The 25855-nt window shown below is 43.9% G+C and overlaps 1 protein-coding gene across 2 annotated transcripts in view; it reads left to right on the forward strand.

Moving 5' to 3' along the window:
* Nucleotides 1-20692, forward strand: part of LOC139228628 (zinc finger protein 414-like) — a 42028-nt gene extending 21336 nt beyond the window's left edge. Inside the window, exons 3-5 of one of the 2 annotated variants that reach the window (XM_070859821.1) lie at nt 9628-9733; nt 12157-12253; nt 13401-13592. In XM_070859821.1, coding sequence (XP_070715922.1) covers nt 9628-9733; nt 12157-12253; nt 13401-13496 — 299 coding nt within the window. In that variant the 3' untranslated portion in view covers nt 13497-13592. Of the gene's footprint in view, nt 1-9627; nt 9734-12156; nt 12711-13400 lie in introns of both variants that reach the window. The other variant, XM_070859820.1, reaches the window with a different exon arrangement.
* The last annotated feature ends 5163 nt before the right edge of the window (nt 20693-25855 follow it).

Below are 25855 nucleotides of genomic sequence, written 5' to 3' on the forward strand. Positions count from 1 at the left end.
CTAACTGAATTATGATAACTAGCACCTAAATGCTCTCCCACTGATAACCGCTCCCTCCCGTTTTGGGCTTGCTACATGTTGGCGAAAAAAATTCTCTTTAATGCATTTTAAGAATTCTGTATTCGATACTCCTTGTCCCAGTTAATATTAGGATAGCTGAAATCCCTTATTATTACTGCCCTATAGTTTTTGCACTTCTTAGAAATGTGCCTACATATTTGCTCTTCTATCTCCCTCTCACTATTTGGAGGTCTATAGCAGTGTGATTGTCCCTTTTTTTTTGTTTTTCAGTTCGACCCATATGGCCTCATCTGATGATCCCGCTAACATATCATTCCTCCTCATAGCTGTAATAGTTTCTTTAATCAATACCATGACCACCCCCCCCACCCTTTTTACCCCCTTTCAGATCAGCCATGATATTGAATGGCGGAGCAGGCTCGAGGGGCTAGATGGCCTACTCCTGTTCCTAATTCTTGTTCTTATGTTCTCTCTATCCCACCTGAAAATCATATAACCAGGAATGTTGAGCTGCCATACCTGCCCCTCTTTTAGCCATGTCTCTGTAGTAGCTGGAATATCATACTCCCAAGTGTCTAGCTGTGCTCTCAGCTCATCTGCCTTATTTGCTATACTCCTTACATTGAAGTATATACCATTTAGTACAGCCAGACCTCCTTGTTGACTACTTTTCTAGCCCTTGTTTGCTCGGTCCTTCAAATTCACTTTCTACACTCTTGCTTTCCAATTCCAGCTTTACTTCCCTTCCTACTGAATCTATTCTCTGGTTCCCATCCCCCTGACAAGCTAGTTTAAACTCTCCCCAACAGCACTTACAAACGACCCCCAGCGAGGATATTGGTCCCGGCTCTGTTGAGGTGCAACCCGTCCGGCTTGTACAGGTCCCACCTCCCCCAGAAGCGGTCCCAATGCCTCAGGAATCTAAAGCCTGCTCTCCTGCATCATCTCTCCAGCCACGCGTTCATCTGCTCTATCCTCCTATTTCTGTACTCACTAGCTCGTGGCACCGAGAGTAATCCGGCGATTACTACCTTTTTTGAGGTCCTGCTTTTTAATCTCCTTGCTCCCTAAACTCTGCCTGCAGGACCTCATCCCTCTTTCTACCTATGTCATTGGTCCTGATATAGACCATGACCTCTGGCTGTTCACCCTCGGCCCCCAGAATGCCCTGCAGCCGCTCGGTGACATCCTTGACCCTGGCACCAGGGAGGTAATATACCATCCTGGAGTCACGTCTGCAGCCACAGAAACTCCTGTCTGCTCCCCTGACTATTGAATCTTCTACCACTACAGCTCTTCCATTATTCTCCCCGCACCCCCCCCCCCCCCCCCCCCCCGAGCCACCCGTGGTGCCGTGGACTTGGCTCTGGCTGCACTCCCCAGAGCCACTATCGCCCCCACCGGTACTCAGAAGAGAATACCGGTTGGAGAGCGAGATGGACTCGGGGGACTCCTGCACTACGAGCCCAGTCCTCTTCTGTCTGTACACTCTTAAGCTGCGGGGTGATCACCTCTATAAACGTGCTATCCACGTTTCTCTCCGTCTCACGGATGCACCGCAGTGACTCCAGCTGCCGCTCAAGCTCCGAAACACGGAGCTCGAGTTGGTGCAGCTGGAGACACCTCTTGCACACGTGGTCGTCCAGGGTCTTCCCGCATGCCACAGGATGTGCAATACACGGGACTGAGCTGCCCTGCCATCCCTCGAGTTACACTCGCAACTATCAAGCGGAAATAAACTCTCAACCTTAGCAAAACACTCCCAGCCGCTACTCGGCAAACAGCTGATTTAATTAATTGGGTATTTTTAGATAATAAATATCACTTATCTATTTAATTGCAGTTCCTAACTTACACCAATGCCCAAGGTTTTTTAACAAAAAAGAAAAAGAAATACTCACCAGTCAACCAGCCAATCGCTTACCTGCTTGGTTGTGACGTCACATTTCGATTCTTTTTACTTTTTGTCTCTTGCACTTGTCGCTGCTGCAGATAGCTCCTCCCACCCTCCCGCAGTGCCTCCGCCTTTTCAAGCCCCCACCCGGTCAGGTGTCTTGGTGCTTCTCCCAATCTGGTATAAAGCATGTCATCCAGTTGTTCTCTTTCTCCCACCTGTGTCTGTTGGGTAAGTGCACTGACCTGTACCGAACATAATGCCTCTCACTCCACGGTTTCCCCATATTACTTTTGGACGTACACTGTGCTCTGTTTATATTCCCTCATGTTTTGTTTCCTTTTATAAACTAGTGCAAAAAAAGATTGATTATATAATAGAGGTATTCAAAATTGAGAGGTTTTGATAGTGGGGAAACTATTTCCACTGGTCGGTGAGTTGGGAACGAGAGGCTCTGGGGCCGAAATTCAGCACCGCCCCAAACGGGGGGCACCTACTGTGTTTGAAAGTATTTTTCCTCCGGCCCAGTCCATGGGGCGGATATACTGGAGAAATTCAGCTCTTTGAAATTTTCATTTCCTCGGTGTTCCGGTCGGCTGCGGGGCGGAAGTGCCCTTAAAGCGGATCCGCTGCCCCGACCAGTCATCAGTGCCGTGTCGACACGTCACAACGTCGCTCCCCTTCAGTTAAAGAGGAGGGCCGCTGCGAACTCTGCAGCCACAGGGCCACCAGGGAGGGTTTTGACCGGGCCAGCAGCCTGGCACCCAAGGGGGGAGGGGGGAGGGGGGGGGGGGGGGGCCAGGCTGCCTGTTGGCGGCCCGGCCGAACCCACGGCCATAATTGTCGGCCTGACCTGGCATTCGGCTAACCATTAAAAAAATAACATGGCGGTGCCACCTTCCCTTTAAGGGCGGCCACGATGCCAAGCCACAGAGTGTATGTCGGGGGCACCGCTCCTACGGGGCGATTCCAGGAAAGGGGCAATTTCTCAAGGGACAATTTTAGGAAGGTGTCCCCCGGCAGTCTGTAAGGAGCCGGCACGTGCTCGCCGCGGTGGGAAAACGGGCGGAGCGGTCCCGGGCACCACTCCAAACCTGAGGATGGGCAATATTTTAAATGGCGCTCCCCTCCGTGGAGACTCCGCATGCATTCCGCACCGACCCATGGCTCCCGCTTTCAGGCGGCCAGAGGCCTTCGAGAAAGGGGTAATTTCGACCCCTATAATTTTTAAAAAGGAATAAAGAAGGTTAGGAGAATTTCACTGCTTTTTAAAAAGAGGATTGTTAGGACATGGAATGCCTTACCAGAACATGGGTGGAGGCAGAATCCACAATAGCTTTTAAGGGAAGTGGATAAATATTTGAAAAATATTTTTTTTTTTAAGTGTATTGGAAAAGAGCAGGAGAATAGCTGTCAGTAGAGAACCCATTAGAGCCAGCACTGCTGTGATGAACCCAATGGCCTCCTGTGTTGAAGATTCTATGATTTGATTGCTAACATTGTTCCTGGGCAAACTATTTAATGATTAATCTTTCATTATTGCCTTTAGTACCCCACTGACAAACCACACTTGTTAGTTGACTAATGACCAACTAATACCTATCCTCTTTGGAGTGGAGGTGGCTCCAAGATAACCTGCCTGGCAACGGAAGTTCCCCTATGTGAATTTCAGTAATTCGACAACTGGAACAGGCAGAACTGTAGGACACAGCTAATGATAGACCAGCCAAACTGGCTCATTATTGGAACCTGACGATTCGGAAAGATAGACAAGAAGGGAAAGGAGGTGGGGTAGCTCTGTTAATAAAGGATGATATCAGGGCAGTTGTGAGAGACGATATTGGCTCTAATGAACAAAATGTTGAATTATTGTGGGTGGAGATTAGAGATAGTAAGGGGAAAAAGTCACTGGTGGGTGTAGGCCCCCAAATAATAACTTCACGGTGGGGCGGACAATAATCAAGGGAATAATGGAGGCATGTGAAAAAGGAACGGCAGTAATCATGGGGGATTTTAACCTACATATCGATTGGTCAAATCAAATCGCCTGGAGGAGGAATTCATAGAATGCATACGGGATTGTTTCTTAGAACAGTATGTTACAGAACCTACAAGGGAGCAAGCTATCTTAGATCTGGTCCTGTGTAATGAGACAGGAATAATAAACGATCTCCGAGTAAAAGATCCTCTCGGAATGAGTGATCATAGTATGGTTGAATTTGTCATACAAATTGAGGATGAGGAAGTTGTGTCTCAAACGAGCGTACTATGCTTAAACAAAGGGGACTACAGTGGGATGAGGGCAGAGTTGGCTAAAGTAGACTGGAAACACAGACTAAATGGTGGCACAATTGAGGTACAGTGGAGGACCTTTTAAGGAGTTCTTTCATAGTGCTCAACAAAAATATATTCCAGTGAAAAAGAAGGGCGGTAAGAGAAGGGATAACCAGCCGTGGATTACCAAGGAAATAAAGGAGAGTATCAAATTAAAAACCAATGTGTATAAGGTGGCCAAGGTTAGTGGGAAAATAGAAGATTGGGAAAATTTTAAACGACAGCAAAGTATGACTAAGAAAGCAATAAAGAAAGGAAAGATAGATTACGAAGGTAAACTTGCGCAAAACATAAAAACGGATAGTAAAAGCTTTTACAGATATATAAAATGGAAAAGAGTGACTGTTGGACTGAAAGTAAATGTTGGTCCCTTAGAAGATGAGAAGGGGGATTTAATAATGGGAAATGTGGAAATGGCTGAGACCTTAAACAATTATTTTGTGTCGGTCTTCACAGTGGAAGACACAAAAACCATGCCAAAAATTGCTGGTCACAGGAATGTGGGAAGGGAGGACCTTGAGATAATCACTATCACTAGGGGGGTAGTGCTGGACAGGCTAATGGGACTCAAGATAGACAAGTCCCCTGGTCCCGATGAAATACATCCCAGGGTATTAAAAGAGATGGCAGAAGTTATAGCAGATGCATTCGTTATAATCTACCAAAATTCTCTGGACTCTGGGGAGGTACCAGCGGATTGGAAAGCAGCTAATGTAACGCCTCTGTTTATATAAAAAAAAAGGGGGGCAGTAACTATAGGCTGGTTAGTTTAACATCTGTAGTGGGGAAAATGTTTGAAGCTATCATTAAGGAAGAAATAGCGGGACATCTAGATAGGAATAATGCAATCAAGCAGACGCAGCATGGATTCATGAAAGTGAAATCATGTTTAACTAATTTACTGGAATTCTTTGAGGATATAACGAGCATGGTGGATAGAGATGTACCGATGGATGTGGTGTATTTAGATTTCCAAAAGGCATTTGATAAGGTGCCACACAAAAGGTTACTGCAGACGATAAAGGTACGCAGAGTCAGAGGAAATGTATTAGCATAGATAGAGAATTGGCTGGCGAACAGAAAGCAGAGAGTCGGGATAAATGGGTCCTTTTCAGGTTGGAAATCGGTGGTTAGTGGTGTGCCACAGGGATCGGTGCTGGGATCACAACTGTTTACAATATACATAGATGACCTGGAAGAGGGGACAGAGTGTAGTGTAACAAAATTTGCAGATGACACAAAGATTAGTGGGAAAGCGGGTTGTGTAGAGGACACAGAGAGGCTGCAAAGAGATTTAGATAGGTTAAGCGAATGGGCTAAGCTTTGGCAGATGGAATACAATGTCGGAAAGTGTGAGGTCATCCACCTTGGGGGGGGGGGGGGGGAGAAACAGTAAACGGGAATATTATTTGAATGGGGAGAAATTGCAACTTGCTGCGGTGCAGAGGGACCTGGGGGTCCTTGTGCATGAAACTCTTTTGAGTTAGTTTGCAGGTGCAGCAGGTAATCAGGAAGGCGAATGGAATGTTGGCCTTCATTGCGAGAGGGATGGAGTACAAAAGCAGGGAGGTCCTTCTGCAACTGTATAGGGTATTGGTGAGGCCGCACCTGGAATACTGCATGCAGTTTTGGTCACCTTACTTAAGGAAGGATATACTAGCTTTGGAGGGGGTACAGAGACGATTCACGAGGCTGATTCCGGAGATGAGGGGGTTACCTTATGATGATAGATTGAGTAGACTGGGTCTTTACTCGTTGGAGTTCAGAAGGATGAGGGGTGATCTTCTAGAAACATTTAAAATAATGAAAGGGATAGACAAGATAGAGGCAGAGAGGTTGTTTCCACTGGTCAGGGAGACTAGAACTAGAGGGCACAGCCTCAAAATACGGGGGAGCCAATTTAAAACCGAGTGGAGAAGGAATTTCTTCTCCCAGAGGGTTGTGAATCTGTGGAATTCTCTGCCCAAGGAAGCAGTTGAGGCTAGCTCATTGCATGTATTCAAGTCACAGATAGATTTTTAACCAATAAGGGAATTAAGGGTTATGGGGAGTGGGCGGGTAAGTGGAGCTGAGTCCACGGCCAGATCAGCCATGATCTTGTTGAATGGCGGAGCAGGCTCGAGGGGCTAGATGGCCTACTCGTGTTCCTAATTCTTATGTTCTTATGTAGGGGTAAGCCTGTCCAAGGGCGCAGTGTGTTTCCCACTCCACGCCAGATAGCTCTGTAAGCTAAAGCTCGAATGAAATGAGTCGGGTGATCCTAGCTGGAAACGCAGGGGATGCTTACCAGTGCGCTCTGTGCAGGTAATCTGCAGGATCTTAGCTGGTCACACTCTTGCATATACTTGGGGCTGCCTCAGCCTTGATCTACCAACATGCATTACTTAGCTAAGTGGGGTGTGCCCCCTGTGTTGGGCGAGGGGCCAGTGTTGCCCCCTGTGTTGGGCGAGGGGCCAGTGTTGCCCCCTGTGTTGGGCGAGGGGCCAGTGTTGCCCCCTGTGTTGGGCGAGGGGCCAGTGTTGCCCCCTGTGTTGGGCGAGGGGCCAGTGTTGCCCCCTGTGTTGGGCGAGGGGCCAGTGTTGCCCCCTGTGTTGGGCGAGGGGCCAGTGTTGCCCCCTGTGTTTGGCGAGGGGCCAGTGTTGCCCCCTGTGTTGGGCGAGGGGCCAGTGTTGCCCCCTGTGTTGGGCGAGGGGCCAGTGTTGCCCCCTGTGTTGGGCGAGGGGCCAGTGTTGCCCCCTGTGTTGGGCGAGGGGCCAGTGTTGCCCCCTGTGTTGGGCGAGGGGCCAGTGTTGCCCCCTGTGTTGGGCGAGGGGCCAGTGTTGCCCCCTGTGTTGGGCGAGGGGCCAGTGTTGCCCCCTGTGTTGGGCGAGGGGCCAGTGTTGCCCCCTGTGTTGGGCGAGGGGCCAGCGTTGCCCCCTGTGTTGGGCGAGTTGCCAGCGTTGCCCCCTGTGTTGGGCGAGGGGCCAGCGTTGCCCCCTGTGTTGCACAAACAGAAATTCTGTATGTTTAGGTTTCTCGGGCTTACTTCAGAGACTCTTAAACTTGGTGATGGGACTCCATTTGTGTTGGCACCCAGTGTTCTAAAAAATGCAATCTGTGCATACGGTCCTTTTCAGTGTTTAATGTGTTTTACCGTCTATCTACACAGTGGCTCTGCCAAGTAAAAGCAGATGAAACAGTACTTCTATAATGAGTTTTGAATGGGATGAGGTGGAAGGTGCAGAGCAGAGTAGATTAAATGAAATTTAAGTGTTTAAGGATATAAATGTAAGATTAACTGCACAGGAAGGGACAGTAATGTGTGGTTCCTGCAGGATGTGGGAGTTTACAGTAGCAGATGTTCACTCCGACACATACTTCTGCAGGAAGCCCCTCCGACTGAAATTACTTGAGTTCAAGATTTCAATAATTGAGGAGGAATTGGGGACAATCTGACACATCAGGGAGTGGGACTGATTTCTGGAACAAGACTTTGCGGGTACACCCTGCTGCAACAGGGAGTTGGCAGTGGTAAAGAAAGGTTGGGGAAGGAGTGGTGATGATGCACAGTTCAAGGAACATGGGGATTCTTTCCGACCAGCATGTAGCACTAGCCTCCTGTAGGGAAGATGAGCACTCGGGCAGGGTCATCAAATAGATTATTATGGCACTAAAGACTGGGCTCCAGGGGTAAAGAGCGATTAGCAATTCATTTAGGAGTGCAGTAGTAAAAAGAGACTTGATAGTGTCCACCCCTCTAGCTATCTTTATCTTTAGTCCAGACAGAGCGTCCTGGATGCTTTGTTAAATCCTAAGTGCTAAATTAAGGGAGAGGAGGTACGATTGCATTTATGAGGGTCCCAGATATAGTGGATAGAAAGGGCTTATTTCCCTTAGCCGAGGGGTCAACAATCAGGGGGCATAAATTTAAAGTAATTGGGAGGTTTAGAGGGGATTTGAGGGGAAATTTCTTCACGCAGAGGGTGGTGGGGGTCTGGAACTCACTGCCCCCCTCTCCCTCCGGACTCTTCCCCGACTCTGCTCCCACCCGCCCAGCCCCCCGACTCACTCCTGCAACCCCATCGACTCTTTTCCCCCCCCCCCCCGCCCCTCCCTGGGGGAAAGGGAGAGAGAGTCGGTGGGAGAGACATGGGTGGAGGGGAGAGAGGGAACGCTGGGAAGATGGACCACATTCTTCCAACACCCTACAAGGGACATCGTTGGAGTGAATGATATCCAGAAGTCACGACACTGTCACTATTCACTTCCTCTCCAATAAACCCGTTGACAATCTGTACACAATATCTGCCCCATCTATGGTGGGGTGGGGGTGGGGAGGCACTTCGGCTGGGGGAGGGATGTACTTGGACTGGAGTAAGACACTTTGGCTGGCCCTTACTGTCTTCTGGGGAGCTCTGTCCTCTGTTGCTTCAGGAAGTCAAAGTGGATCGAGTGACAATTTGCCGAGTCAGTGAGACTGTGGGATGGGCAGTTCAAGTTACGTGTTCCTGTGAAGCTTCAGGGTGTGGCTTATCCTCCAAGGGGACCAATCATAGACAAAGCGTGGAGCATGGTGGCCAATTTTGCAGTACAAATAAACGCATCCAAGGATAAACAGCAGCATAAAGACTGGTTGGCCCAAATGGCCTGTTACTGTGTTTCTATGTAACTCTCGGAGTAATGTCCCCATCATTTAAACATCCTGCTTAACCATAATTACTTGCTCTTGCCAGTTATGATCATTAATAAATATTCTGAACAGTTCGCCTCCCAGCAGCAATCCCTGACGAATTCCGAGTTAATGGCCAACTAATTAGAATATATATATTTTTTAAACTTGGAACACATTTCATTTTTTTTTCTATGTGGGTATTGCTTATATTATCTGTTCAATTGTTGTATAAAACCATGTTTTTAAAGGCATGGCCCAATTCTGATTGGGGTAAGAGAAATCTCCTTTTAATACTTTCAAATCTCAATTCATATTAAAATTCAATTTCAGTTTCCCATCACCGTGAAATCTTTTATCAAGTTAGCTGGTAATAGTCATTACTGACCCCAGATTTGGTGGCTTCTGTAAATATCAGGTTTGAGTTTACTCTACACAGAATATAAAATTAACAGTGACTGCTGCCAATGACCCGCAGCTGTGCAGAAGCGTTCTGCGCATTAATCTGGAAAGTGATATCGATTTTTCACGGAGCCTGTGAGACCTGAAGGCCCGCTCCCAGCTTTTCTTCCCAGGGTCCTTGAGTCCCGAAGCAAACAACCAAAAAAACACTTGAGACTGCACGTGTGCAACTTCATTGGCAGCAGTCGCTGCCTAAAATTAATATGTTGTAATTTTAGTACAATTGCTAACATGTGCTACTTTGTGTCTGACTCTGTTTTCCGTTTAGGGAAAGTGTATAAATGCTGTGCAAATGACTGTAACGAGTCTTTCTCTAGTATGCACCATCTGGTGAATCACATGAGAGTACATCACAAACCTAACCGATACTTCAAGTAAGTTGACCATCGGGCCAAATTGCATTAGTTCCAACACATGTACATTTAGTATAAAAATAGATGTAGAATCTGCTTACCAATTCCAGGTATTAAATTACGTTTTGACTGTTGTGAAATGCCATAAAGTTGTTACCCAACCTCACCGAGATGTGCGAGACCCACCTTGCAGGTGCCAGTCGTGTCTCTCCGATGCAGTGCCACACCTGTCCTTGGACATCCTCACCCCTCTGTGCGGTTGATTTAAATGTACATAGTGTGTCGGTGCTCCTATCTGCAATACATCATTTACATTTTAACCATTGGGATAGAGCCTCTTTTGCATGAGCAGAAAAGAAAGATTTGGATTTATACAGCCCCTTTCACAACCACCAATGTCTCAAAGCGCTTTACAGCCAATGAAGTACTATTGGAGTATAGTCACTGTTGTAAAAGCACTATTACTCTTCAAACTGATCAGCAACAGAGCACTTTCCCTCTGTACCCAGTGATCTTATCGAGCTTTGAGATGTCTTGAGGCCATGACAGTGCGATACAGTCCCTGCCACTATATCAGGCAAGCGCTGCTAACCATTTGTCATTACCATAGGTGTCATTTACAAAGGCACCGTTTAAAATTTGTGCAGTTCAATAAGTACTTGCCAATTTTAAATGCACCGCTGATTTCAGGCAACGTGATACTGCCTGAAGATTTGAATCAGCTGTTCACCACTCTGGAGGCAGTCAGAACGTGAAGCTGCCTGAAGTCTCCAATCACTTTCTGGCTACCTCCCATTGTTGTTAACTGTGCAAGCAGCTGATTGAAGCTGCCCTAAATCTCCATCCGTTGTCGCACTGTCAACAATTAATGTAAGAAAATACACCAAGTTCCCATGTCCCAGTTTGTTAGTTTCCCAGTAGCTGGAAAGCCGAGACTTCAGGCAGCTTTGGGAGTTCGTTCATTACATTGGTTTCACCGTTCACAGTAAAGCAGGCAAATCACATTGGCGTGTATGCAGTGGGGACTGCATAAATACAAGCTTGCTCGCTCCTTTTGAGTTCATTTTCTTCCTAAGCCTAGTCCTTCAGCTAAGGGGGAATTAGCCTGTGGCCAGACCTTAGCCACAGCAATAAACCACGAGGAGGCGTATGAGAGCAACTGAGACTCACTTACCCCCTGTGGAGGAATGCAGTACGTGGCTCTCTGCCATTTATTAAAAATGAAAGATCACCCTGTATTGCAACACCAGGTTAACCCTTTAACAGTATAATTGTTAATTTTTTTTTATATATATATATTTTTTTAAGTACTTCCAAAAATGCAAGCACAGAAACCCCATTGCTTAGAGATTTGGATCAGTCATCTTTTAATTGACATTACAATGATGTACCCAAAATGGCTGGGGTCTGTTACTATGAGGGTCCCAAGTGAGAAATGGGAATGACTTACCTGCGATCGATTGTAGCGTTCTCGTGGCTATCCTGGCTGAGATCAGTCAGCTCAGCACAGATTGGCTCAGTGATCCACCAGACGGCCCATTTATTCAACTGAGCCAATAGGTGAACGTTTGAGATTTTGAATTTGCCTTGAATAATTGAGGTGGTTTTCTTGCCGCCTTTGTATTGTTCCTGAGGAAATCGTGTGTAATGTCCATGATCCAGTCGTTCAAGTCAAAAATTAACATTAAAGTAAAATTTGTAACAAAGTTAGACTTTGCCATCATCCTGATGGTGTTTCAGTACCTGCATGTTTTGGCAGTAGAGAATGATCCTGGTCTCCAGTGACTAGCATCGGGCCATGTACTGCATTCCTCCACAGGAACACGTCGGTCTCTGCTACATTTGTACCTTTTGCCACAGCAATAAATCACAAGGAAAGATCTGGGAACAAATTGTCGCCCTTTGGCTGGAGGACAAGGCTTAGGACTTTAGCACTTTCATAACCACAGAATGCTTCAAAGTAATGTAGCCACTGTTGTAATGTAAGAAAATGCAGCAGCCAATTTGCGTGCAGCATTGTCCCACAAATAGCAATGTGATAAATGACCAGATAATCTATATTGTTCTTCTTGGTTGCGGGATCAATATTGGCCAGGACATCCTGGAGCACCCAATGCTCTTGAAAATAGTGCCATGGGATCATTTACGTCCATCCTGAGCGAGCCGACGGGCTCCATTTAATGCCTAATCCGAAATACGGTACCTCTGACAGTACTACACTCCCTCAGTACTGCACTGAAGTGTCAGCCCAGTTTATGCGCCCGGGTCTATGGAGTAGGGCTCAAACCCCCAACCTTCTGATTGAGGCGCGAGTGCCCCACTGAATCACGTCTTTCAGTAACATTTTAAAAGTTTTTTTCAAAAATGCTGTTCGCACCTTTCATTTCTGGGTTTGTAAATCTAAGAGTCAAAGATTAAGATTAATTTTTGAAATTTTTTTGCAGGTGTGAAGTGTGTAAACTACGTTTTCGAACACATCGATCTCTCTTCAAACATCTGCATGTGTGTTTTAGCACTGCGATGAATACTCTGCCTCAGAAGGTAGAGAAGCAGTGTCCCAGCGCTATATCTGCCAGTGAATCAGATCCTCTGATTAAACAACCAGTCTCTGTGGAGCCAGTGAAATTTCAAAGTGTTATCAAGCAGCTTGATAAGAATAGCAATGTGGCAAGCATGGACACCATCAGCACGGCAACAAATTCAAAGCCAGTCACACCACTCCCAACTCCCCTACCAAGTCTCCATACTTCACTAAATTCAATGCCATTAGTCTCAACAACCCCACATCCATTTTCACTGCTGGAGCCATCTCTGTTTGCCACACCCAGCCTAAGCAGGTTTGCTAGTCAAGCGCACACACCAGTGCCTGGGCCCTTTATTCCATACATGCACCCAGCATCTTACAGCCTCTCCCAAGGTGCCACACAGCCACGCCTTAGGCCTTATGTTCCCTCCGAAAGTCTACCATTCTCCAATGCAGTCTGGAGGAAGAGTGCGGGTAAGGTGTATTTTAATCTTGAGCTACTTTTTTATTTTACTTTTTCCAAAGGAATTATATTTTTCATTTTGCTGTCGGCTTTTCAATATTGAATGCCAAATTTCTGGTGAAAACCCCAATTTGATAATCGATTTTAGTTTTTTTTAAACTGAGTGCCTGTTTTTCTCCATAATTACTGGTCCTCTAATGAAATCACATTCTTCAGAATTGCATGTTTCAAAGTTATCGGGCCATTGCTTATGGTGAAAAAACACAGTTTGGTTGCATGTTGGGTGCAAGCAGTTTAATTCCTGGGCAACGATTTTTGTTTTTTTTTCCAGTCACTTTCTCCATATTTTCTGGCCAATGCATTTCATTGATGTTCTTGCTGATCTGAACTATTGATTTGTACTGAGCAAATTGTCAGCTTGAAGCAAGTCTCTTCCTGCATGACTGGCATTTGAATGTGTTCTTCGTTATATATTACATTTTTAACAGCTGAAAATTAAAAACACGAGGCCAAGGTTGGTTCTTGATACCCAGCACTTTGTTAACTGTGATTCACTGTGGCTGAGGGTGCAGTATTTGTATGGACCCATCACCACATTGTAACAGCAGAAGTGATTTTTCAGGCAAACCTGTCTTTGGTTAGGTAACATGCACTTCTTGTTGGTAAATTTTGACCAAATGTTGTTCATTACCTTTTTGCAGCTCAATCGGCCAACAGCAGGATTGTGTGGGAGCATACCAGGGGTCGATATAACTGCATGCAGTGTCCGTATTCCAGCGCGTCACGGGAAGAAATAACCTTGCACGTGCAAGAGCATAACAAAATCCTCAGCAACAGATTACCAAATGAGATGGGTATGTTCGTAAATGCTGGTGATAACTACGGCGCATTGTCCATGCAATTCAGCGAATCTTTGTTTACTTAAGTTTACATAGACCGGGGCCTGTGTTCAGAAAGGCAGTCACCAATATGTTATGCTTTACAGTTGAAAGTTCAACAGTATGTATTGTGATTGTTGGTGAATTTGGGTCTAGTGATTTTTTTTTTTTCCTTTTGGAAGTTGACACAAAAGTATAAAGACCAGCTTGCACCAAAAGAAGCAACCATTTCTATTTGCCATGGAGACACAGTGTGTAGTGGTGCTCTGGGTTTCTAGAGGCAATAGTGTATTTGATTTATGTTTCAGCACTTAACATTTCATGTGATTTTTCTCCCCTTCTGAAGGCATTGACTCCTTGTTGATGTACAATTTCCTGGGTGTCGAGAGCCCTCTGCAGCATCTCGCCCAGCTCCCTGTCATTCATGTGTCTAAATAATGAGGCCTATTTGACCACCAGGCCCATCAAGCCTGATTCTGTCTTCACCTGACCTTCATGCATTCTCAATTCCAGCAAAGGTCACTGGATCTAAGGCCAGTTGCAGCACTTCTATCTCGGCAAAATCTAGGGATCAAACTTGGGACTTTTCCTGGTTTGTATAGTTCAACTGCTCTGCCTTAACGAGTTAAGTCACCAAGGAGATCTTGAGTCAGAATTCTGCATGCTACCCTTCGCAACTGCACTTTTGTACTAGGGGTCCTAGTTCTTTGGCATTTTGATACTGTGATTATTCATTTCTGGGTCAAGAGCCAATGGGTCTTGTTTGAAAGATATCCTACCATCTTATTGTTGTGCTTTTCCATGGATTTATTTTTCCATTGACTTAATCGGAAGTCCATTATCTTCAATTTCCTTGGAAAGCTAAATACCTTTAACCTTTATTGACCAAGATTTTTAGCTTTCTCGAGAAATGTATTTAAGGCACAATCTTTTTGCCCTTGGCTATATAATACAACATTATACAGTGTCTGAACCCCATGGGTATTTCTCTCATTTGTAATACCTCCGAGCACCAGTTTTGCTACTAGCACACCAGTTATGACATAAAAGATCCCATTAAACTAGCTCTTGTTTTCAAACAGACCCTCAGTGCTCTGTTAAATCACTCCAGTACAGCAATATATCAGTACCACTGATACTGCTGTAATCTTAAAGCATGTTACCAGTAAGTACTGTACAGTGTGAAACCTCTTTGGAAAAGTTGCATACTTCTAAAATGAAAAATCCAATGCTCTTGTGTGGATTTTGATCCTAGTTTGGCCGCTTCTCATTCAAGATTGGTGCCAAAAGATTGGCACTTTCTGCTTGATGGATTTTTCTACAGATGTTCAAAATGGATAATGTAATGTATGTCCATAGCACTATAAGTCTTCCCTTCTGCTGCAACCTACATGTCTGTGGTGCTTGTGCAACATTGTTAAACACTGGGACCATAAAGTTATGCTAAGGGATCATGGGTACAAAGGCTTAAATATCTTTGTCTGAAATTCCCCTCGTCATTCAAGTATGGGTGGAGGCAAAATTTGCTGAGTACCGGGTGTGTCCCGAGGCACCGACACTGTTGTATTTCTTGTGAAGATGGCTTAAATGATGCCATGTGCCTGGAATCAGATGTTGGACAGGGAGAAAATAATCTATTAAATGACCCATTCTGGGGGTGTGGTTCCAGCTCATACCAGATCCTGGTAATAATTTTCTTGCATTAGCAACCACAAAGGAATGATCCTGCATGTGAGCCCAGAAAAATGCCAGCTCCTCCATAGTCTCCCCAGCATAGGTTGAACATCAAAGAACTCAACCAGTGCAGATGTTTTTGGAGTGTGGTTTACTCCAGTCCTCATGAAGGTGACAACATTTTGTTCTAACCGAGAAGTTCTGCAATTTAATGCTTGGCCCTATCATCAGATCTTGGACGATTTTCTTCCATTCTGTCTGTCTGAGAAGCGAATTGTGCCCTGGTTTTGTTGAGCTTAATTTTCAGTAAACCTGGCGATCATCTATATATTGGACGCATGTTGTGCTAGCCTTGACTTGAATATTTCAGATTAGCTGTGGAACGTGGTCTTTAGCCCCCATAGTATGGCTATCAGTAGCCAGCTTAGGGAGAACGTAAGAAATAGGAGCAGGAGTAGGCCATTGGGTCCCTCGAGCCTGCTCCACCATTCAATAAGATCATGACTGATCTGATCTTGGCCTCAACTCCATTTCCCTACCTGCTTCCCATAACCCTTGACTCCCTCATCGTTCAAAAATCTGTTTACACCTTAAATATATTCAATGACCCAGCCTCCACAGCTCTCTGGGGCAGCGAATTCCAAAGATTCGCGACCACCTGAGAGAAAAAATTCCTCCTCATCTCCGTTTTAAATGGAGGATCTGCTTAAAGTTGTTTCAACATACCAATGCGTCTGCACTAGTGAAAGCCCCCCTGATGCCTGATTCATGCTTGAAGGGCTGTGCAGGAGTCTGTTTGCTGCCCAATGCATCATTCTAGGCATGTGGATTGTCTTTGCGATCTGCCTAAATTTCAGGTGCTCTGGCATATAGCTGAGTCGGAGAACATCATTGTTCATTTGTCAGCTGCAGCAAGTGATGTTTTTCAGGACTTGGGGGATAGAAGGAAAGAGGAAATTCATGTTCATTTTAGTCTTTACTAAATTTATTAAGAGCAGGAATTTTATTCCCCGCTTCTCTCCCCCCGCCACACCGCGTCAATTTCTAGGTGTCTAATACTAACCCTCCTGACCAAGATAACATCGTCAGATGTACTTTCTGGGCACGGAGACTGGGCATGGAGGTCTGATGAGACCTTTTTAGCTCTTTGTTCAAGGTGAAAATCATTGCACCAGGAGTCAGCATTGGTGAGCAGAGTACAGCAGAGTTTTGCTGTGCTGCAGATCAAGCCATTTGTTTTAACCGGTTTCTTGCTTTTATTTGGCCTGTTAGAAAATTGCAATCTACAAGCTAGCTCTCTTTGTATAATGTACTTGGGATTAAATGTAATTGTTGAGTGGGAACACAATGTCCTAACTGATCATTGGCATTTGTGGTGTGGACATTGAAGGGTACATTGGGTACTTAATCCTCCCTTCATAGTTGCTTGAAGACCATATATGGGTTTAATTATGTTGGTTGCTTTGCTTATATTATATCCTGTACAGTTATTGAAAATCGTAAATAAATAAAAAATGGAGATAAATGTCATTGACAAGTATTCTGTGCTGCATTGGGCAGTCTATCCCTTGCTTGACAGGGATTTCAGCCTTTTGCAGTTTAGTGCTAATCATAGACCCATCTCAGCCTGCAGCATCTCAAACTAGCAACTGCAATATAAGGTGACAAACTCGTTAATGAAGTCTGACCAGAGCGTTGATGAATATTGACCTTCACTGAGATGGGTATTTCCTTTTGTTGAGATGCATATTAAATTTCACTTTTTATAAGATTTAGATTTTTTTTTAAATGTAAAAAAAATTAGCGTTTACCCTGGACCCAAAGTTACAAAATCTACACAATTAACAGCAACTCAAATATGTGCAGGAAGACACAGTAAATAAACCTCCTTAGCTGCCTTTGTCAATTCCAAGCAGAGAATCTGCTGCAGACTACATCCATCATTGAGGTAAAGTATGTACTATTTATAATTTTTAAAGACACCAGCAACCACAACTAGTAGGTCCAATGCAAAGCTGATGCGATCACATCATTCTTGTCTTCAAAACCAATATCTGATCTTCTCCCCTCCATAATGCACCCTATGGGTAATGAAGTAGGATTCCATAATTTGTGCTTATCAAATACTTTGTGTTTTTTTTTAAACTATCCAGATTTTGACTTATTAGCAAAGGCATAATTAGTGTTTTGTGCTGTACAGAATTCTGTACCAGAAGAAGGGTACTTTTGCTAAATGATAATGGTTGTGGTTTCGCGGTGTGTTATTTCTGTGCATGCCTGCCTATTTTAGTTTGAGACATTCGAGAATTGTGCAATGGGCAGGCTTCCCAACATTGGAGGGCCAATTTGAATTAAAAGCTTGAAACTCAAACTAGAAGTTAACTTTACTTATTAAAATGCTTGTGTGTGTATTGTTATCCTAGTATTTAGGGTGCTTTACAATAATTGTTTTTCAAGCAATTTGAAAGGTGTGGAGGGTAGAAATGTTGTGTTGTGTTTTCTCCCAGCAAATTGGCACGACATTCCGTGCACTTTCATGCTTGGTTCATTGGAATGGCCCAAAGTTACATTTGGTAGTTCATTAGATTTTTTTTTTTCTGTTTGCAAATCCTCTCTCTTCTGGATCACGATACAGTAATTATTGATGAGTAATCTCACCTGACTCTCTTTGTTTTAGAACTGTTTCTCTGTACTATGATTTCCTTGGTCTAATTAAGCCCAGTGTCCTCCCATCAGTTATGTGCAACACATTTCCATGTCTAAAAATATACGCCGCTCCACCTTCTCGAGCCCTAGCCTGTGGGATTTTTCTGACCAAGTTGGAACAAGCCCAGGTTGTTTATTATTTAATATCCACATTTACTAGATACGCAAGTGTATTGGTTGCATGTGTCTCCAAACTTGTGCTACCCAGTAGTGTACAGCAATAGTCTACAATGATGTAGTGTTTATTTTGTGCACACAAGATTAAGAGGACTCTTTCTTTGGGGGGAAAAAAGGAAGTACTAATTTACAAAAAAAAACTTCTAATAAATCTGAAATAAATCAGAAAATGCAGGAACTACAGAGGAGACCCATCACTATCTGCAAATAGAAACCTATGTTCATGTTTCAGTGTAGACTCTTCCTAAAGAACTAGAAATTGGAATTCAATGCACTCTGTCAGGAGTGAACAGTCCTGATTTGTAACTGTGGGTCACCACCTTTCCTTCGTTCAGTCCCATTTGAATACTTGCTTACCTTCTGGACTCTAATTCTGGCAGGTTTACACTGAAACATTAACCCATCTTTACAGATGCTGATGGATCTGCTGTGTAGTTCCAACAGTTTCCATGTATCTTTGTAACCTTCCTACCAAAATCACCAAAATTAGTATTTTTTTACAACCGTGAACCACCGAGTCAAACTCATTCCATCTATGCTGTCACTGTGATTTAGGCCCTTGATTTATCCCCAGGATGATTGGTAGTAGATTCAGCCTGTGTTTTATTTTAAACCTTTCACTCATGCCCTGTACTTTTAGGCCTTAGCCCTTCGATGCTCCAAAAATATCCAAGTACATTTTTTACAGATAACTTTGGGTGGCATTTGGGTAACTGTCTGTGGTAAGTGACATTTTCCAGCTTCACTCTTTGCTGGAATTGTGAAGTTCGAAAATGACTCCTCAAATCTAATTTAATTCGTACTTTTTATGCCAACTAGTGTTTTTGTGCCAACTAGTTTTTTTTGAGTCCTTTTCACATAGGATTTCATCATCAATCATGGCTTTCTCCAGTCAGAGAGAACTTGGCTTTTCTTTTCCATCTCCTCAATAGCAGCATAGATCACGGGAGCCAGAGACCAGAATGTCAGTGGTTGCTAAGGTGTTTCTGGCAAGTGTTTACTGTGCCAGCTTCTATCGCTGGAAGAAGAGGGATTGAAAATCTGCCCGTCATATAAATCTGAATTACTGTTGGCAGAAATCCAAATATCACTAGCAGGAAACTTTCATCCGAAGCTACTTAATTTTAGATGTTTAGGAGTTGACGTGTGTTAGAAAAAGTTTAATTTGTTTTGGAGTTAATGTAGGCTGTTTAAAAAGGGGCATGTTGAGCTATGGAATTGTTTTAATATACTGGTGCGCTATCACTAAATCATTAGTCTTGCTGTGACTCCCAGATCAGCACAAGGAGCATCTGGGGATGTTGTGTTGGTGCAAATATAATGGCAATACTCTATTGTTTTGAAGCCATTACCCCAGTGAAATTCAATTGGTTCTCTCAATGTATATAAATTTCTATAATACATCCTCAAGTATTTGGGGTAAGCCAAACCAGAGTAGTGCCACTCTCCCAATTAGTTTGATTTTAAACTAATACATCCTTTCCTGTATTTCCCACCATTTACATGGTTTGAACACTGGACGCGGGAGTCTCTTAAGCCGAGGTGCCCAGCGATGGGGTTCCAGATTCTTTGCTCGGGCCAGAGTTAAGATTGCAGTCGGGACCCGATGATGTCATCAGACCCTGATCTGCATAGTTAAAGAAAGACCCGCTGGCCTCAGGCAGGTTAAAATGAAAGACGGTGGGATATGAGCATTTAAGCGATCTGGCTGATTTACCTTCCCACCGAGTAGATAGGGTTAAAATCACCCTTGTAGTTTCTACTATTGCAATTTCCAGAACTCCTTTTTATGAATTGCAGCAGTTATTTTTAAGAAAGGACTTCAATTGCACTTTAGAGAATAAACAACAAAAACTAAACGGAGCCAAACCATGTTATGAGCATGTGCGTTATTTCGACTTCTCCACTTCGAACTTACAAATATTTTGTTGTGACCAAAAGAATAATCTTTTCTCCAAAATGTGGAAATACAACTGTAACTCAGCATATTCTACCAGATACTAAGTGTCCTGCCCTAATTTTAGCTGCTCTAATGACCCGATACTAAGTGTGATGCTCTAATAACTCAATGGCTTTGACTTTCCCAACTCTGCAGCAAAAGCTTAAATGCTGGTGCTTGGGTAGGGGGGAAATATCTGAGGGGAAAAAACAAAATTAGTGTTTTATCAAATTTTGGAAGTTTTCAATAGAAACTTCACAACATTTTTTGATTCCTATCTAAATCTTTGCATGTTTTGGAACTATTTTTATGTCCATACTTAAAGATATATGATTGATGAAAGGAATATATTTCCATGGCTGGCATGTCAACTATTAAATTATATTTCTCCTATTACTGTACATAATTCACTGATATACGCATTGTGTAGATTTACTCAAGTTTTACTTTGTAATGCTTTGTTTGAATTTCATACTGTCACATTTATGACACTTGTAAACCCACTGGATTAGTGCACACATCACTGGATAACATCATGCACATGTGTGGGTACAGAATTGACAATGATATAAATGTAATGTGGGACACTTTTCCTCCAATAAAATGTTTTCAAAAAGAATGTTTGACATCCATTTTTGAGGGGCGGTGTCGTTTGTCTGGCACCTAATAATTGACCATTACCTTCCAAGAGAATTGTTTCTTTTAAATCTCCCAGTTTTAGTGCTCACTGCAGAGCCGGTAAAGCTATGACTACAATGGAGTCACAAATTCAATCTCGGATAACTGGATTCCGTTAGAAGAATCTGAATTTAGTCCTGTTAAGATTTTGAAGTGATTTGATGGTGTCATTTTAAAAATATGACCATATGGAGCTGGCCACAAAGCATCTTCCATCTCCATTTCTAAGAAAGCTGCAACTAAAAAGTCCATAACTGGATCTGGAAAGACTGCAAAAGGTATTTTTTTGTGGTGGTGATACTGGGTACTGTTTTAAGTGCAATTGCTTTTCAAAGGATCGCTAGTTGAAAGTGGCTCTGACTAACTAAGTCCTGAACAGACGCCAGTATTCTCTGCAAACACCTTGGGCTAGACTTTCCCTAAAGGCCCTCAACGCCCGATTGCCTGACCGCTAACGTTCGGCGAGAAAAGGTGGCGAGAATTTTCATTTTAAAGGTAAAAGTAAGTAAAACTAATCGCCCAGTGAGAAAATAAGCGTTGCACATGCATTGTCGGCTGTTTTATAGAAACATAGAAAATAGGTGCAGGAGTAGGCCATTCGGTCCTTCAAGCCTGCACCTCCATTCAATAAGATCATGGCTGATCATTCACGTCAGTACCCCTTTCCCACTTTCTCTCCATACCCCTTGATCCCTTTAGTCGTAAGGGCCATATCTAACTCCCTCTTGAATATATCCAATGAACTGGCATCAACGACTCTCTGCGGCAGGGAATTCCATAGGTTAACAACTCTGAGTGAAGAAGTTTCTCCTCCTCTCAGTCCTAAATGGCCTATCCCTTATCCTAAGACTGTGTCCCCTGGTTCTGGACTTCTCCAACATCGGGAACATTCTTCCCGCATCTAACCTGTTCAGTCCCGTCAGAATCGTATACGTTTCTATGAGATCCCCTCTCATCCTTCTAAACTCCAGTGTATAAAGGCCCAGTTGATCCAGTCTCTCCTCATATGTCAGTCCAGCCATCCCTGGAATCAGTCTGGTGAACCTTCGCTACACTCCCTCAATAGCAAGAACGTCCTTCCTCAAATTAGGAGACCAAAACTGAACACAATATTCCAGGTGAGGCCTCACCAAGGCCCTGTACAACTGCAGAAAGACCTCCCTGCTCCTATACTCAAATCCCCTAGCTATGAAGGCCAACATGCCATGTGCCTTCTTCACCGTCTGCTGTACCTGCATGCCAACTTTCAATGACTGATGAACCATGACACCCAGGTCTCGTTGCCCCTCCCCTTTTCCTAATCTGCCACCATTCAGATAATAATCTGCCTTCGTGTCTTTGCCCCCAATGTGGATAACCTCATATTTATCCACATTATACTGCATCTGCCATGCATTTGCCCACTCACCTAACCTGTCCAAATCACCCTGCAGCCTCTTAGCATCCTCCTCACAGCTCGCACCGCCACCCAGTTTAGTGTCATCTAAAACTGGAGATATTACACTCAATTCCTTCATCCAAATCATTAATGCATATTGTAAAGAGCTGGGGTCCCAGCAATGAGCCCTGCGGCACTCCATTAGTTATTGCCTCCCATTCCGAAAAGGACCCATTATCCCGACTCTCTGCTTCCTGTCTGCCAACCAATTCTCTATCCACGCCAGTACATTACCCCCAATACCATGTGCTTTGATTTTGCATGCCAATCTCTTATGTGGGACCTTGTCACAGGACTTTTGAAAGTCCAAATACACCACATCCACTAGTTCTCCCTTGTCCACTCTACTAGTTACATCCTCAAAAAAATTCCAGAAGATTTGTCAAGCATGATTTCCCTTTCTCAAATCCATGCTGACTTGGACCGATCCTGTCACTGCTTTCCAAATGCGCTGCTATTTCATCCTTTAATAATTGATTCCAACATTTTCCCCACTACTGATGTCAGGCTAACTGGTCTATAATTTTCTGTTTTCTCCTTTTTTTAAAAAGTGGTGTTACATTAGCTACCCTCCAGTCCATAGGAACTGATCCAGAGTCGATAGACTGTTGGAAAATGATCACCAATACATCCACTATTTCTAGGGCCACCTCCTTAAGTACTCTGGGATGCAGACAATCAGGCCCCGAGGATTTGTCGGCCTTCAATCCCATCAATTTCCCCAACACAATTTCCCGCCTAAAGGATATCCTTCAGTTCCTCCTTCTCACTAGACCCTCGGTCCCCTAGTAATCCGGAAGGTCATTTTGTATCTTCCTTCGTGAAGACAGAACCAAAGTATTTATTCAATTGGTCTGCCATTTCTTTGTTCCCCATTATTAATTCACCTGAGTCCGACTGCAAGGGACCTACGTTTGTCTTCACTAATCTTTTTCTCTTCACGTATCTATAGAAGCACTTGCAGTCAGTTTTTATGTTTCCGGCAAGCTTCCTCTCGTACTCTATTTCCCCCTCCTAATTAAACCCTTTGTCCTCCTGCTGAATTCTAAATTTATCCCAGTCCTCATGTTTGCTGCTTTTTCTGGCCAATTTATACGCCTCTTCCTTGGATCTAACACTATCCTTAATTTTCCTTGTTAGCCACGGTTGAGCCCCTTCCCTGTTTTATTTTTTATTTGAGACATGGATGTACAACTGTTGAAGTTCATCCATGTGATCTATAAATGGTTGCCATTGCCTATCCACCGTCAACCCTTTAAGTATCATTTGCCAGTCTATCCTAGCCAATTCATGCCTCATGCCGTCGAAGTTACCTTTCCTTAAGTTTAGGACCCTAGTTTTTGAATTAACTGTGTCGCTCTCCATCTTAATAAAGAATTCTACCAAGGGGCCTCACACAACAAGATTGCTAATTAGTCCCTTCTCATTATACATCACCCAGTCTAGGATGGCCAGCTCTCTAGTTGGTTCCTCGACATATTGGTCAAGAAAACCATCCCTAATACACTCCAGGAAATCCTCCTCTACCGCATTGCTACCAGTTTGGTTCGCCCAATCTATATGTAAATTAGTTGCCCATGATAACTGCTGTACCTTTATTGCACGGATCCCTTATTTCTTCTTTGATGCTGTCCCCAACCTCTACTACTAAGGCCTGTACACAATTCGCACCAGCGTTTTCTGCCCTTTGGTATTCCGCAGCTCCACCCATACAATTCCACATCATCCAAGTCAATGTCCTTCCTTACTATTGCATTAATTTCCTCTTTAACCAGCAACGCCACCCCATCTCCTTTTCCTCTCTGTCTATCCTTCCTAAATGTTGAATACCCCTGGATGTTGAGTTCCCAGCCTTGGGCACCCTGGAGCCATGTCTCTTTGATGCCAATTACATCATGTCCATTAACTGCTATCTGCGCAGTTAATTCGTCCACCTTATTCCGAATACTCCTCAGCGGGTAAGTGCAAAGTCAGCAAAATGGGCAGTCGGTGCCGGAATGGACGGTATGCAGTAAAATTTAGTCCGAGGCTGTCGTTGGGCCTAGGGAGGGGGAAACTTTTTTTTTTTAAATTCATTTAAAAAAAAAAATAAACCCTTACAAAGCATTCCCAAGACAGTTTTAACCCTAATCGCCGTGTTAAAATTTTAAAAAATAATTAAAGAACCTTTAACTTGCCTTTCTTTGCAGGGTCCCCCCTTATACCCCTGTTTAAGCAGCTTTTACAGACCGGGTCTCTCGGCGATCTGGACGTCGGCAGTTGAGGCCAAACTTATGCCCTAGCGGTTGTTCTCGGCATTGCACGTGGGCGGTTTGGTCCCGACGGCCAATTTCAGATGTGGTGATAAAGTTGAAAAACTTACGTGGAAACTCCCGCCAAGCAAAAAATCGCCGACAATGAAGCCGAAAGTCTGGCACATTGAACCCAAGAATACTTGATCGTCATCACACCCATTTTTTCCCCCTACATAAATCAGCCTCCGCTATTTACAGACTTTAGCTAATCTGGAACTCAGCAGTCCATGTTCTCCCCTGCGCAGTGTTCCTCTCACTCATAGTCCCTGCCCTCGGGTTCCCTGTGCTCTAACAAATTGACTTCAAAATCCTCATCCTCACTTTTCAAATTCCTCCATGACTTCGCCTCCCCCAAATTCCTTTACTTCTTTCCTCTTGCGATGTACCTACATGTCCTTGTGTCAGCTGTGGCTCAAGTGGGTGACACACTCGCCTCTGAGTCAGTAGGTTGTGGGTTCAAGTCCCACTCCAGAGATTTGAGCACAAATCTAAACTGATACTCCAGTGCAGTGCTGAGGGAGTGCTGCACTGTCAGAGGTGCCGTCTTTTGGATGAAACGTTAAACTGAGGCCTCATCTACTCTCTCCAGTGGACGTAAAAGATCCCGTGGCATTATTTCGAAGAAAAGCAGGGGAGTTATCCCTGGTGTCCTGACCAATATTTATCCCGCAACCAACATCACAAACTATTTTCTGGTCATTATCACATTGCTGTTTGTGGGAGCTTGCTGTGCACAAATTGGCTGCTGCATTTCCCACATTACAACAGTCACTACACTCCAAAAGTACTTAATTGGCTGTAAAGTGCTTTGAGATATCTGCAGGACATGATAGGTGCTATATAAATGTACATCTTTAAATCTTTAATAGATTTGTATGCAAGGTGCAGGTACTGTACTGAGATCTTGACTCACATACTACACTGGTGTCTCTGCATTTTCAATGGTTCAATACAAAGGCTTGATTTAATCAGGATACTCTTTAGTGTATCTGCATATTTTTAAAAGTGAACTGGCTTTTTAAATTTGGGTGCATGAACCAACCAGTGGGGTTTAACACGAGCGAGGTGGTGCCAGATTTAGTTCTTGTTTTGGTGATCAAACCACTTTTTTAAACTAAATTAGATCAGATTAATTCTTGCTTTAGAGGAAACCAGCAATAGGAAGTGATACAAAAGGAATTGACCATTCCAATATTTCTTTTAATGTATTTGTGTTTCAACCATGTAGTACCATATTCTTAAACTAATATTTATGGTTCCTGCATTCGTGTAGAACACTGATAAAAGGCAGCTTAAATTAAATACCTTGCAAATTTTTTTTAAAAGGTGGTCTTTCCTCTGTTTCTCGAGGACAATGATCTAAAGGTTTACT

This window comes from Pristiophorus japonicus, chromosome 18, assembly GCF_044704955.1.
Source record: "Pristiophorus japonicus isolate sPriJap1 chromosome 18, sPriJap1.hap1, whole genome shotgun sequence".
Classification (NCBI taxonomy): Eukaryota; Metazoa; Chordata; class Chondrichthyes; family Pristiophoridae; genus Pristiophorus; species Pristiophorus japonicus.